The 10,882-nt window shown below is 40.7% G+C and overlaps 1 protein-coding gene across 4 annotated transcripts in view; it reads right to left on the bottom strand.

Moving 5' to 3' along the window:
• Window positions 1–224: 224 nt before the first annotated feature.
• The window catches only part of LOC102481428 (zinc finger protein 596), a 40,610-nt gene continuing 29,952 nt past the window's right edge, over window positions 225–10,882 (bottom strand). For all 4 annotated transcript variants that reach the window (XM_006153172.3, XM_006153171.3, XM_027773695.1 and 1 more), the window contains 2 exons: window positions 3,481–3,563; window positions 225–2,313 (listed from right to left, as the gene is read on the bottom strand). In XM_006153172.3, coding sequence (XP_006153234.1) covers window positions 1,036–2,313; window positions 3,481–3,563 — 1,361 coding nt within the window. In that variant the 3' untranslated portion in view covers window positions 225–1,035. The remainder of the gene's footprint in view (window positions 2,314–3,480; window positions 3,564–10,882) is intronic.

Raw genomic sequence — 10,882 nt, forward strand, 5'->3', positions numbered from 1 at the left:
GGGTGTGTGTACTCGCCAGAAAGATAGAGAGACAGAAAGCAAGAAATCACCCCCAAGAGGGATGACCATGCCACAATCCCTTCTTCTCCATTCTCCTCTCAGGATCTTGGCACACATGCACATCACCTGGCGTGAGTTTAAGCCACCGTATCCAGGACTCAAACCACAGTTGACTACATGGGAGTCCAGCGACATAGCCATTACACCAACTGCTGGTCCCCAGAGAATGTATCTACAATGTTTTTAAACTTTACAAATATATTGTTCACTCTTTCAAATTTATTACATGTATATTGCTAAGTCAACTTAGGTCAGAACATATTACTGAAAATATTTATTACTCTCTGAGTTTGCTCATGTAGTCTAAGGACATGTAGTCTACTGAAGATTTTTCCACACAGATGACTTCCATACAGTTTCTCTTCAGTGTGTGTTCCCTCATGTCATCTAAGGGAAAAAGAACTGCTGAAGTCTTTCCCACACACATATGACATTCATACAATCTCTCTCCAGTGTGTACTCTCTCATGCTAAGGGAAAAAGAACTACAGATAATGTTCATAAGGTCTCTCTCCAGTGTGCATTCTCATGTTGTGTTAAGGGAAAAAGAGCTGCAGGAGCATTGGTATGGTTTCTTTCCAGTGTGAGTTGGATTGTGTTTCATAAGGTAAGATCTGTGAGTAAAGGCTCACCCAAACAGATGACAATCATATGGTCTCTCTCCAGTGTGTTCTCTCATGCTAAGGAAAGAACTGATGCCTTTCCCACACAGATGACATTTGTATGGTTTCTTTCCAGTATGCATTCCCGCATGCTGTCTATATTTAGAAGATGTAATGAATGCTCTCCCACATAGGTGGCATGCATATGGTTTCTGTTCAGTAGGAGTTTAATTTGTGGTTTTTAAGGTTATGACTCTGAATGAAGTCTTTCCTACACAGCTGGCATATATATGGTTTCTCTCCAATGTGACTAAGATTGTGTTTTTTAAGGTTACCACTCTGAATAAAGGCTTTCTCACACAATGGCATTTATATTATCTCTCTCCAGTGTACATTATCTCATGTTGTATAAGGGAAGAACAATTCCTAAATGTTTTCCCAAACTGATGGCAGGTATATGGTCTATCTCCAGCATGAGTTCGACTGTGTTTTTTAAGGTGAGAGTTCTGAATAAAGGCCTTCCCACATAGGTAACATTTATATGGCCTCTCTCCAGTGTGTGTTCTCTCATGTTGTCTAAGGTCAGAAGGGTAACTGAATGCTTTCCCACATAGATGACATTCATGTGGCCTCTCTCTTGTGTGACTTCTCTCATGTTTTCTAAGGTAAGAAGAGTGACTAAAGTCTTTCCCACATAGATGACATTCATGTGGCCTGTCTTCTGTGTGACTTCTCTCATGTTTTCTAAGGGCAGAAGAGTAACAGAAGGCTTTCCCACATAGATGACATTCATGTGGCCTCTCTCCGTTGTGTGTTCTCTCATGTTGTCTAAGGTCAGAAGGGTAACTGAAGGCTTTCCCACATAGATGACATTCATGTGGCCTCTCTCTGGTGTGAATTCTCTCATGTCTTCTAAGGTAAGAAAGGTGACTGAAGGCCTTCCCACATAGATGACATTCATGTGGCCTCTCTCCGTTGTGTGTTCTCTCATGTTGTCTAAGGGAAGACGATTGACTGAAGGCCTTCCCACATTGATGACATTCATGTGGCCTCTCTCCGGTATGAATTCTCTCATGTCTTCTAAGGTAGGAAGAATGACTGAAGGCTTTCCCACATAGATGACATTCATATGGCCTCTCTCCAGTGTGCGTTCTCTCATGTTGTCTAAGGGAAGACGACTGACTGAAGGACTTCCCACATAGATGACATTCATAAGGCCTCTCTCCAGTGTGTGTTCTCTCATGTTGTCTAAGGGAAGAAAAGTGGCTGAAGGCTTTCTCACATAGATGACATTCATAAGGCCTCTCTCCAGTGTGTATTCTCTCATGTGCTCTAAGGGAATGAGGATATTTGAAGGCTTTCCCACATACATGACATACACATGATTTATTTCTAGTGTGTATTTGCTCATGTAGTTGAAGATTAATTGGTCGAATGAATGCATTACCACACAGATGGCACTCATATGACTTACTTGTTTCATTTTTGTCTTGATTAAAATATAAATAGTCATTAAAGGAGTTTCCACACTGTTTGTTGACAAAGGATTTCTTTGCTGTGTGAGTTAACACATTTTCACTCAATGCAGAGCTTTCAGTAACATTTTTTGCCAAATTATTCTGTTTAGATGGATTTTCTTGAGTAGGAGATTTCTGTATTTGTGAAGGAGATGAAATACTGTTACTGATTCTCACACATACATCCATACATGAATTCTTCTACATACAAATATAAGATTAATCACTGGTAATTTAAAATTGAAATAAAAACATTACTACTTGTATATACATGGTGTGCTATTTTTTTATGAGCCATAGAATTTCTCTTATGTAGCATCCCAACTGAAGGATACCAGAATAATTTTGAAGATTTCACTAGAGTAAAAGAGTAGGCAAATGAGTAATACTTATGCAATTGCCCGTTTTTTTAAACTTTTTAAAAATTATTTAATCTTATTACTGTCATAATCTTTTTATATTACATTGAATCACATGTATGTTTACAGCGTATTACATTTCTTTTTCTAGTGTGATTGCCATGCATATCAGTCAAGACAAAGATATTACTATCGACATCATCATCAAATAGGTTTTCATCATTTTTTCAGATTATTATTATTTACTCTCATTATTTTCTGAACATTCCATCACTATATATCACTTAGCTTGTATAAAGAATTTACCCAACATGAAATAGTTTTCAGACCAGTTCACTTGAGAATACTATACACCAGTCAAGAATACTATACATGTTATCAATGGGTAATAAACCATTTCTGTGTCCCACTAATATCATGCCTATTTTTTCTCTTGCTATCCTTCTCTATATCTTCACTTCTAGCCCCCTCCAGTTCCCCATTCCATACTGTCTTTAGCATCCATAACTATTTTCACTGTTTTTACACCCTCCAATATTTCAATCTCTACCATAAAGTGCAGATAGTCAATATATATTAAGTGGATACATACAATATCTTTCTATCATATCCTGGCTTGCTTCACTCAGCAAAAATCCTCCATATTTGACCACTTTCTATCAAATTTCAGGGTCTAGCTGTTTTTTATGGCTGAGCAGTATTTGTGCCACACTTTTTCCATCCATTCATCTGTTTGTAGACATTTGGCAATTGCTCATTGTGTGAAAGATCTCAGGTTATGGATTTGACCTCATGTTAGTATTTATAAATTCAAGCAACCCAAACCTTTGGCTTATAAAAAGCTTAGTTGTATTTAATTACATCAGACAATTGTGCTGAATCCCTAACATATCCCACTGTCAGATATCTATTGGATGACCAGGGTCCACATCCATGGACTTACCATTGACATGAGAGTGGGTGCAACCCCCCTGCTGATCTGTTGCGTGGGTATGATTTCTTGCAGTTTATATGAAATCCCCCTACCTATAAGAATAGCAAATAATATCAGTTAGCTCAGTATTAGGAAAACGAAGATAATGAAAAGAAAATAGGCCCAAGTGAATATATATATACATATATACATATATTTTTTTTATTTTTAGAGAGATTTTTTGTTATAGGGCACATGCACTCACTGGAGAGAGGGAGATAGAAACAGAGAAATAACCCCTTGGGGGATGGGCATGCCGCATACCCTTCTCCACCATTCTCTTCTCTAGATTTTGGGCACCCATGCACATATACCCAGTGTGAATTTTAAGCCACTGGGTCCAGACTTGAACCACGGTTGGCACACTGGAGTCCAGTGATGAAATAATCACACTATTTGCTGGTCCTGTGAATTTGATTTTTAAAGAACAGGTACTTAGAGACAAGCAGATGGCATGATGTCCCTAATCTCTCATGCAGTCAACCGTAGTTTGAGTCCCTGATATGGTGACTTAAACTTATGCTGGGCGTGTGCGTGTGTATGTTTGTGTGCATGCGCATGCATGCCCAATATACTGAAAGGGACTGGAGAACAGATTGTGGTATGGCCATTAACCTTGGCAGGTGATTTCTCGCTGTCTCTCTCTATTTTCTGGTGAGTATATATTTCCCACAGTAAAAATCTCTCTAAAAAATCACAAATAGGAACCAGCAGATGGCATAATGGTTATGTCATTAGACTACCAGAGTCGACTATGGTTCGAGTCCTGGACCCAGTGGCCTAAAACTCATGCAGGGCATGTATGCGTGTGTGCCCAAAATCCCAAGAGGAGAACAGAGGAGAAGGGACTATATCATGCGCATTCGCTCTGGGGAGTGATTTCTCCCTTCCTGTCTCTCTGGCAAGAACACAAGCCCTATAGGAAAAACCTCTCTCTAAAACAAATAAAAAACTGGCATTTAGGGCAGCCTGGGCTCACCCTGCCCACTTGCCAGGAGATTCAAGTCTGATCTAGACAGGCCTCCTTGGATGTGTCCTCATTTGGGACCTGAGACCAACCTTGAAACTCTTGCCACTCAGTTGTCCGCCACTATGGCAGCCTGGGCTCAATCCACCCTCCCACCAGGAGACTTGCATCTGCCTAGGCAGGTCTCATTGGGTGAATCCACACTCCAAAGTCCAACTTTGGAACCTTCGCCACTCTGTTGCCCGCCACTCTGTTGCCCACCACTCTGGCGTTGCCACCACTCCTGCGCTTCGCACAGCACATGTTGAGATCTTCACTAAGTAATATCTCCTTAGTTTGCTACCACCTAGTCAAGAGTTGAATGTTTGGTAAAGGAGTGAAGTACCTGAAGTTATGCTTAACTGCTCTGACCAAGGACACAGAGCCCTTCAATAAAAACACACCTGGAAACTAGGGTAAAATTAACTCTATCAAAACTATAGAATCTACTCAAATAAATACAAAAAAGGGAATACTGCTCAGATGACTAGAAACCAGCACAGATCTTGAAAAAACACTAAAAACAAGGTGGTAACTCTCCCCCAAGTGAACACAATAGCCTCTCACCAAAGAAATACACAGAAATGTCAGAAAAAGAATTCTGAATATACATAGTGACAAAACTCAATGAGATACAAGAGAAAACAATCAGTTCTAGGAAATGAGATAATCATTTCAGAACATGAAAGAATTTCGTAAAAAAACACACACCCAGGCTGCGACATGGAGGGGGAGGGGTGCGGAAGGGACACCGGAAGTAGCCTTGGTTGGGGTCCTACTGAGGGGTACTCACCTGAGCAGCTGCGCCAAGACCTGAGGGGATGGGCGTGGCTGCAGCTGAAGCTCAGCCCCCTCTGTCGCTGCCCTCCCCCAGCTGCCTTGAGCAAGCGCCTCCGCCCCAGGAAAACGAGAAGGAATGGCAATGAAGAAGACAACCATCTCCTTCCCCCCTTCCCCAGACCAAAAGGAGTAGTAGAAACCCTGTCTTTCAGGATTCCTGGGACACAGAGACAGTACCCGTAACGAAAAACAGTAAAGAAAACAGACTAAGGGGAAGCAAAGTGTTCTGCGAGTCTTCAAGCAGTGATAGTGGCGGGGGGAGCAGCAGCAGCAGCAGCATCAATAGCCCTTGACAGGGTCAGCAGGCCAGAAAGCAGCCTCAGCCAGATCATGGCGGGATCCAGTCCCAATACCCCTCAGCCCATGCCTGAGCAGTCTGCACTGTGCCAAGGCCCTTACTTCCACATCAACCACAATATCTAGTTTCCATGAAAAAAAAAAAAAAAAACCTTAAACTTTTTTTCCCAAATATAGTTTGAATCAGTCTTGAACTGAAATTAACTACCATACTACCTCTTAGTATGTAGATGATGTTTTGAAGGTTCTTTCTCCTTTGTTACAGGAGAACAATCAGATCCAATTAGACTGTGTTAAGCGAAGAACCCTTCTTGATAACAGACTCTATTCTTTGTTACGTAATTGTATTTAAAGGGTGAATGTCTTTCAGACTCTGGTATTCTCAAAAAAACTTCTGTATCGACATTCCTTCCCAGTCTGTACCTCAGACTTCAGTAGAAAACACTGCATAACTCTGAGAGGGAATATGACTTCTCATTCTACAGACTTGCTATTTCAGCAGCTTATAATAGCTCATTGATAATTCCACCCATGATGTTGACACTTGGACAGGTATTCATTTTACATACAGAGAAACTTCCAACAATCACTAGGGACACATTCCAACAGTGCAACTGGAAAGACAGGTGTGGCTTAGAAACAAAGGAACAGAAGCCCCCCAAGGAGAAAAAAATGTAGTGGTATTTATTGGATAGAAATAGCTATGTTCCCACATTATTTAGTCATACTGGAGAGCCAGCCAAGTTTGAATAATGAAGGCACAGAAGTGTCATGTTCGTTGTTGACGAACTGTCTGAACAAGGAGCCTGGATGCGTGGGGTCATCTGCTCTGGAGAGTGCAGAAGGGGGGAGGAGGGGGAGGAGGGGACAAGGACACAACCCACAACCTGCCATTGGATGCCTTAGAGTTTACCTGAGTCCTCTACCTGCTGACATCACTCCACATAGCACACAAGCAGCTCTGAGAAGAACGGAGACCTCTAGTAAAGAAGACTCTGCTATTTGTCAAGATTTGGGAAAGACATAGGGAACAGTGAGATTTTATTGTGCAACAGAACTAAATTTGAAAATGAAGACTATCCTAGGAAAAGGGTAAACATATGCACCTCCTTTCCTCAGTCTCTTCGTCTAATAGGAATAGAATTCACAGGCCAGTTACTTGAAGTGGAATCAGAGTGCTATGGGGCAGTTACAGCAAAGCCCATGCTTAAGGAGCAGGTGTTTTTGGGGTTTTTTTGCTTTTTTAATTTTTTTTAATTTGCTAGGATGTGTGTGGTATATGCATTCCCCAGACAGAGGAAGGGAGAGTGAGAAAGAACCCAACATGGAGCACAGTCATGTCACAAATCCTTCTCCATTTCTCACTCCTTTGGGGACACATGCTCAGAATGTTAAGTGGCCAGGTCTGGGACTGGAAGCATGCAGTGGACCAAGTGGGAGCCAGCCGCCTTAACCACCATGTCATTGAGGCATGCAACTATGTGAGATTTTTTTGTTTTTAGATACCGTCTCCCAAATCTTAAAACCAGATGTTTGAGGGAACCAGCAGTTAGCGTAATGGCTATGTCGCTGGACTTCCACGTAGTCGACTGCAGTTCGTGTCCCGGACCCGGTGGCTTAAAACTCACACCGGGCGCATGTGCGTGCGTGCCCAAGATCCCGAGAGGAGAATGGAGGAGAAGAGATTGTGGCATGACCATACCCCTGGGGGGTGATTTCTCGCTTTCTGTCTCTATATCTCTCTCTATCTGTCTGGCGAGCACACACGCCCTATAGTGAAAAACCTCTCCAAAAAAAAAAAAAAAAAAAAAACAGATGTTTGAGAGGATTTTGGATCTGAAGGGGCCTGATGGCAGGTATTATGAAAATGATACATGTTAATATTTTGTCTTAACAATGAAGCAAACAACTAAATGCTGTAAGAAAAGCTGTTGGAGCTCTCAAACACACGTGTACACAACACAATTCAGAAATACCCAAGACGACTCCTAAAGGCTTAATAGATGGCATCCTACTGAAACAAAATATGTAATAAGAAGAAAATGTAAAACTCGAGGACGCAGACTTCCTTTTATTTCCCATCCAACTAAAGATATGGAAGATGAAACCCTCACCAGGACAGCCCAACTGTTCTACAAGTATCGTCAAGTGCTGGGTTGACAGTTAATTCTTTACCCTACTCAAGATAAAAAAAAAAAATCTCCATCCTGTCCTGAAGATTGTCTACAACCTCTCAGCCTGAGATCCATTTCTATTATGAGTCTACTTAGTGTCAATGGGCATCTTTTAAGACTTTTATTAGCTCAAGCTAGTTAAGCCTTGTACTTCTCTATTGTGCTGCCTTAAAAAGCAGCGTTAGTGTGGAAAAAAAAAAAAAAAAGAAACAGACACCCTACAAAAGAATCAAACAGAACTTCTAGAAATGAAGACTATAATACAAGAAATTAAAATCTCCCTAGAAAGCATTAACAGCAGATTGAACCCTGCAGAAGAAAGAATTCCTGATCATAAAGATAAAATCTCCAATATAGACCAAATCATGAAAAATTATGAAAAAACAACCAATAAAAATGAAGACAACATATGGAAAATTGTGGACAACATAATATGCCCAAATATACGTATAATAGGCATTCTAGGTGAAGAATTCAGCTAAAAGCACAAAAAATTGCTTTCATAAAATACTATCTGAGACCAGCAGATGACATGGTAGTTAAGTGCACTGGATTCTCACATGGCCGACTATGGTTCAATTCCCAAACTTGGCAGTTTCCTTTCTGGCTTTCCCATTCTCTCTCTTTCTCTCTCTCTCTCTGTCTGTTCAAGTAAAAAAAATTAAAATAATAATAACAAGTGAAATTAAATAATTTCTTTAAAATGGAGTCTTTCTTTTTTTATTTTTTTTTATTTTTTGGAGAAGTTTTTTGCTATAGGGCACGTGTGCTCACCAGAAAGACAGAGACAGACAGAAAGACAGAAAGTGAAAAATCACCCCCCCAGGGGGGATGGCCACACTGCAATCCCTTCTCCTCAATTCTCATATCGAGATTGTGGGCACACATGCACCCAGCCTGAGTTTAAGCTATCAGGTCTGGGACTCGAACCGCAGACAACTACATGGGAGTCCAGCAAAATAGCCATTACACCAACTGCTGGTCACCTTTCTTTATAAAAAAAAAAAAAAGAAAGAAAAAAGAAAGAAATAAACTATCTGAAAATATTCCAACTATAGAGAGACATGGAGAAATTCAAACCCAAGATATTAAAAGGACCACAAGTACAAACAAAAGTAGATGCTACCCGCCCCCCAGCACATCATAGCAAAATTGGTAAAAATTAAAGACAAACACAATATTCTAAAAGTGATAAGTTACTTATAAGGGTTATCTCATTAGGCTAAAGTCAGACTTCCCAAATGAATCAATGCAGAAAAGGACACAATGGGAAGATATATTCAAATATTAAAGGAAAAGCAATTTCAACCAAGAGTACTATATCTAGCAAGACTATTCTTCAAATGGGAAAAACAAATAAAAGTATTCTCAGATAAACAAAAACTGCAAGAATTCATAGATAGAAGACAAGTTTTTCAGGAAGTACTGAGAGAAATGTCATATCAGTATAACTAAAGAGAGACACACAGAAATAGAACAAAAAACAACTGAGAAAATGATTAAAAAGGAAAAGGAATAATCCACAAATATCAATAATAACACTGAATATTAATGGATTAAATTCTCCCATTAAAAGTCACAGACTAGGGGCCAGCAAGTGGCATGGTGGTTAAAGGCGTTAGACTCCCACATGGCCGACCACAGTTCAAGTCTTGGACCTGGTGGCTTGCTTTCTCACTTCCTCTCTCTCTCTGTCTCTCTCTGATCGAACTGAAAAATAATCATGATAATAATAATAAAGTTAAATAAAATAATTCTTTTAAAAAAAAGACACCGACTAGCTTAATGGACACAAAAACAGAAGCCATTTAGATGCTGCTTACAAGGAATATACATCACTGAAAAGGACATACATAGACTGAAAGTGAAGGGCTGGAAAAAGATATTCCATGCAAATAGAAACCAAAAAAAGGCTGAAGTAGCAATACTGATATCAGATAAAATAGACTTTAAGATAAAAGATGTGCAGCCATTAGGTAGGCATGGCAATTAAGGGTGTTGGACTCCCACATGACTAACTGTGGTTTGAGCTCTGGACCTGGCAGCTTGCTTTCTTGCTTTCCCTTTCTCTTTCTCTCGCTGTGTTTCTCTGGTCAATTTTAAAATAATAATAGCAAAATAAAATTAAATAAATAAATAATTCTTTGGGGAAAAAAAGGATTAAAATGTAAGAAGAGTAATTATATAGTACTAAAAGGACTTGCTCACCAAAAAGATATAACATTGTAAATATCTATGTACCCAACACTGGAACACTAAAGACATCAAAGAGAGACTGTTAGAAATCAAGGGACAGAGAGACTGCAACACAATAATTGTAGGGTGTGGAGAGCCGTCCACATCAAAATGGCTGCCATGACCTTCACTGCTTAAAATGGCCAGTGCGACCTTGACACATACACCAGGAAAGCAGACTTACTGGTTCAGACAAAACAGACAGGTCCTCAATTAGGTCCGCTGTAAACCCCGCCTACTTTCTCCTGCCTTGTGTATATAAGAAAGTGCTCTGGCCCTCAATAAATGAGCGAAACCTTCATACCATCAAGAGCTGTGACACTTCTTTCGCTCCCGTGTTGAGACGCTGCGCTGGTTCCAGACCTCCACCCCCTCGCTCGAGTTCTCTGCCCGATTCGTCCCGCGGGCCGGGACATTCTGGCGCCCGGACAGGGACTCGAGTTGAAGGGGTAGCGACAGGTTCCTGAAGATTCCGAAGAGAGATAAGGAGCAAGTTCCCGGCGAGGAACAAGCCTTCGGAATAAGAAGTACGTTCCCAGTGAGGAACAAGACAGAAGCCGGCGGCAGACCGGCCTCTCGGTGAGTAACTACTCACGTTTGAATTCCGGGTTATAGCTTAGACTATAATGGGGCAAGAGCTCAGCCAGCACAAATTGTTTGTTCAGGGGTTAAAGGAAGCCCTTAGAACTAGAGAAGTAGAAGTGAAAGTTAAACAACTGCTCACCCTTTTTGATTTCCTGAAGGAGCCTTATCTATGGTTCCCTCAAGAAGGAACCATTGACGAAAAAAGGTGGAAAAGGGTAGGTGACACTCTTAAAAG

Source organism: Tupaia chinensis, unplaced genomic scaffold (assembly GCF_000334495.1).
Source record: "Tupaia chinensis unplaced genomic scaffold, TupChi_1.0 Scaffold000365_1, whole genome shotgun sequence".
NCBI lineage: Eukaryota > Metazoa > Chordata > Mammalia > Scandentia > Tupaiidae > Tupaia > Tupaia belangeri.